This window comes from Prosopis cineraria, unplaced genomic scaffold, assembly GCF_029017545.1.
Source record: "Prosopis cineraria cultivar Desert tree isolate PC_DT_omini unplaced genomic scaffold, ASM2901754v1 PC14, whole genome shotgun sequence".
NCBI lineage: Eukaryota > Viridiplantae > Streptophyta > Magnoliopsida > Fabales > Fabaceae > Prosopis > Prosopis cineraria.
The window spans coordinates 29704337-29707808 of NW_026555345.1; the positions used below are offsets into that span (position 1 = coordinate 29704337).

The following is a 3472-nucleotide window of genomic DNA, read 5'->3' on the forward strand; positions in this document are numbered from 1 at the left end:
AGTTTGTGATTCTTGAAACAGATTCAAAATCAGCATTAGATACTCTCAATCACATTGAGAGTAAAGGGAAAACTGCTAGTTCAGTATTAGCAAGAATCAAAAGCTTCCAAGAAAGGAATTGGCAACTAAAATTTCAACATGTCCCAAGAGAAATTAATAGAGTAGCCAATAGAATTGCCAAGGAATGCCTTGGTATGAAATGTGATTTTCAGTCTTTAGATTGTGCCCCAGCATACTTGGAGGCCTTATTGTTTTCAGATATTATGGGGTGTCAATCCCTCCTTATTTTAATTAGTTTTTGGGACTAGTTTTCCTATTTTAATTATATCAACAAAAAAAAAAGCTTTGACCTTCTAAAGAGAAGGAAAAAGACAAAAGCAAGAGGAGCCTAGATTAGGCTCTTGTCTTCTAGGAGCCTGGATTATTTTTGTAGTGGAATTTCCAACATTTCTTATTCTGAAACCAAACAATAAAGTTGTTGTTAGGTAGATCAATAAGTTCAAATTTCAAGTTGTTGTTAGGTTGTCTTTCATGCGAGGCGAGGCGATAAACATGAAAACGCTTTCCAAGCATAGTAAGAAACAGAGCATAATTCCGTGGCTGGCACCACTCATTGTATAAACTTGTACTCCTCCTCTGTGAGTGGAACGACCCGATAGATTTCCATCTTTTTCTTGACGTCTTTCATATGGCTCAAGAAGCTTCCAATAGATATCTTCATCATTTTTGAAAAGATCGTCTTCCTCCTGTACCACCATTTGCCACGCCGTTAAATCCAAGAAGAGAATCACGATATGATAGGGAGCTTTGGTGCTCTCTTCTTTGTCACCACTTGTTTTTCTCATTCACCGTGGGGTGTCTCGCAACTTTCTTCTTCTATTTTTTTTTTTTTTTTTTCGTGTTTCTCATCTATCTAATCATCTATAATAGCTTGTGGGGTCTCTTCAATTCTCTTCTTTTTCTTCCGATCGTCTTGTCCTTCTGCCAGTGGTCGGCCCGATGGGACCTTCCGTTGGCCTGCGTTGGCCATAAAAACCAAGCGCGAAACCCAAGAGAGAGAAAAGAAAACCACTCACAGCCTAATGTTTTCTACTTTGATCTTTGACTGTGGCTTGGCTTGGCATGGCATTTATTTGATGCGGAAAAAAGCTTATAGATGAAAATGGATGGATGTGTGGAAGGGAAAAATAGTTTTGCTTGCTTGTATTAGCCTTTTGGAATATTTATTTTATTGATAATTATAATGGAAAGAATTTAAGTAATGGACTACTGTAAGTGTTCAATTTTAAATAAGGATTAATGGAATATGAAATTACATTGCAGTAAAATTATGTTTTGATGGAAGATGACAAAAATGCATTTCATTAATAAAAAACTTTCCACTATATATGTTGTAAGTCCTACTGCTAACGTGACCACCAACATGGCAGTGTTAGCAAAAAGGGGATTTAAACACACAACTTTTCGGTTCACAAAACAAAAAAATTAATGACCACTAAACTTGTAATATCTCTTAATTATATATTACAAAATTTTATATGTGTGTATGTAACATAAATTAATATAATTTTCCAACCCAAACATGAGTTAATTTGTTATTTCATCAATGTTTACTCATTAATTCAGCATTGCATGTTTATTCACTGTGGAAACTTGTTGCAATATAAATTGGACTTGTTAAAACTCTAATTTAAATTGCTATTTCATTATCAGTATTTTTTAATTTATTGGGAAAACTTATCAATAATATATTATACATATTTAATTGTTGAATTGTTAAATTGTTAAAATGTGAGGTGAAGTTGTTGAAGTTCTAACTCAATTTGTCAATAATGTATCGTAATTATTACTTTATGAGGAAAACTTGCCACCAATATATTAATATATTTAATTTTGTTAGCTTGTTATGATATAAAATAATCAAACTATTTAAAATTTAATTTTACTTATTAATTTATCACATAAACTTGTTAACAAATGAACATAGAGTTTTAATAAGATTGCTTCGTATTTTAACAGAACAATAAAATTGAATACTTCATCCGTTAAAAAAAATATAAGATATTTTTTGAGGAGTTGAATGTTAAAAAAATAAGGCATTTTTAATTTTTTGATGTGTAATCATTGTCTTTTTAAAAAAAGTGTCCCTATCGATAAATAATTTTATTTTTATTGTAGGGTATTTAATAGAAATAAATATGAAAAGATATGATTAGTTTGAAAATAGACAATTACTTTATTGAGAATGAGATTCAGTTAAAAATTTTATGTTTTTGAATAAAGGGAGCATGTAAAATTCTAACTAACATGGGTTTTGCCACTATGCACGTAATTTCTAGATTCAAAAGTTCTCGAAACTCATATCTGATGTTTGCTAGACCAATTGATTCTTAACGTGAGTCGTGAGACAAACTAAAATAAAAGAAAATACTTCATAAATTCCTATTTTAAGAAAGCGTTAAAAGGTTAAACTATCCAAAAGAAAAAAAATTATTCAGGAGCACCTGATATTTTTAAACAAAGATTTAAGAATATTCATAAACTTGTTATAAGACATGCAACAATTTTCTATTCCATTAAATTTGATTTACGTCCTTGTTCATTGAATAAAAAAAATATAAGATGCAAAAATATTTATAGACTTTTTCTCTAAAAGCTGATGATATTTTAAAGTCAATATAATATATGAATACTTATTATTTTATAAAATAGACTAATTTAGTTCTATCCTTATGCCTTCATTATCAACCGGTGCACACAAATGTAAATACACTGCAAGTTTATGAATCAAATGTAGTAAAGTGAATCAAGGTCATATGAAGAACAAAAGTAATAGGATATAGACATAAATAAATTTGTTTTTGTTTTAGTTAAGTCATTTAATCAAAGAGTAAAATTTTTATTAAATTAATATTATGAATGTTTATCAAAAACTATATGAAATAAGTTTAAACCGTTAATTTTAAAAAATCATTTATAAATTTTAGATGAATATTTAATATAATGATATTTAAATTAATAAATATTAAAACATTTAATATTTTAATAATATTTATTAAATTTTATTTTAACAAGATATTATGATGCTTGGTATTCTTGGAAAAAGATTTCAAGGCACAAACACTATTAAAAAAAATTAGAGACAAATTAGTATTAAATGATAAGGTCAGAATCTTACTTATCATTACATATGAACTTTACACACATATCACATGAGCAAAAAAATAGTAAAGTTAATGAGTAACTAATAAAAAGTAATTTTTTTTATTATTTACAAAAATGGTTTAAGGGGAAAAATTATCTCATTATATATCAATATAGAGTGTCTGGCTTTTCTTTAAAAAAAAATCAGAAATAAAAAATAAACTTTAAATCAAAAAAATTTCTAGTCCCATTAATTAACTCCGGATGTTAGATTTGCCACAGTCCATTCCCTGGATAATGGTTGCCACACATGAATGGCATACTCGAT

The 3472-nt window shown here is 28.5% G+C and overlaps 1 protein-coding gene across 1 annotated transcript in view; it reads right to left on the reverse strand.

Annotated features, from left to right (window-relative positions):
* Window positions 1-506: 506 nt before the first annotated feature.
* The window catches only part of LOC129292469 (serine/threonine-protein kinase STY17-like), a 7970-nt gene continuing 5004 nt past the window's right edge, over window positions 507-3472 (reverse strand). Inside the window, exon 6 of the mRNA XM_054930020.1 lies at window positions 507-746. Within this exon, the coding sequence (XP_054785995.1) occupies window positions 507-746 (240 nt within the window). The remainder of the gene's footprint in view (window positions 747-3472) is intronic.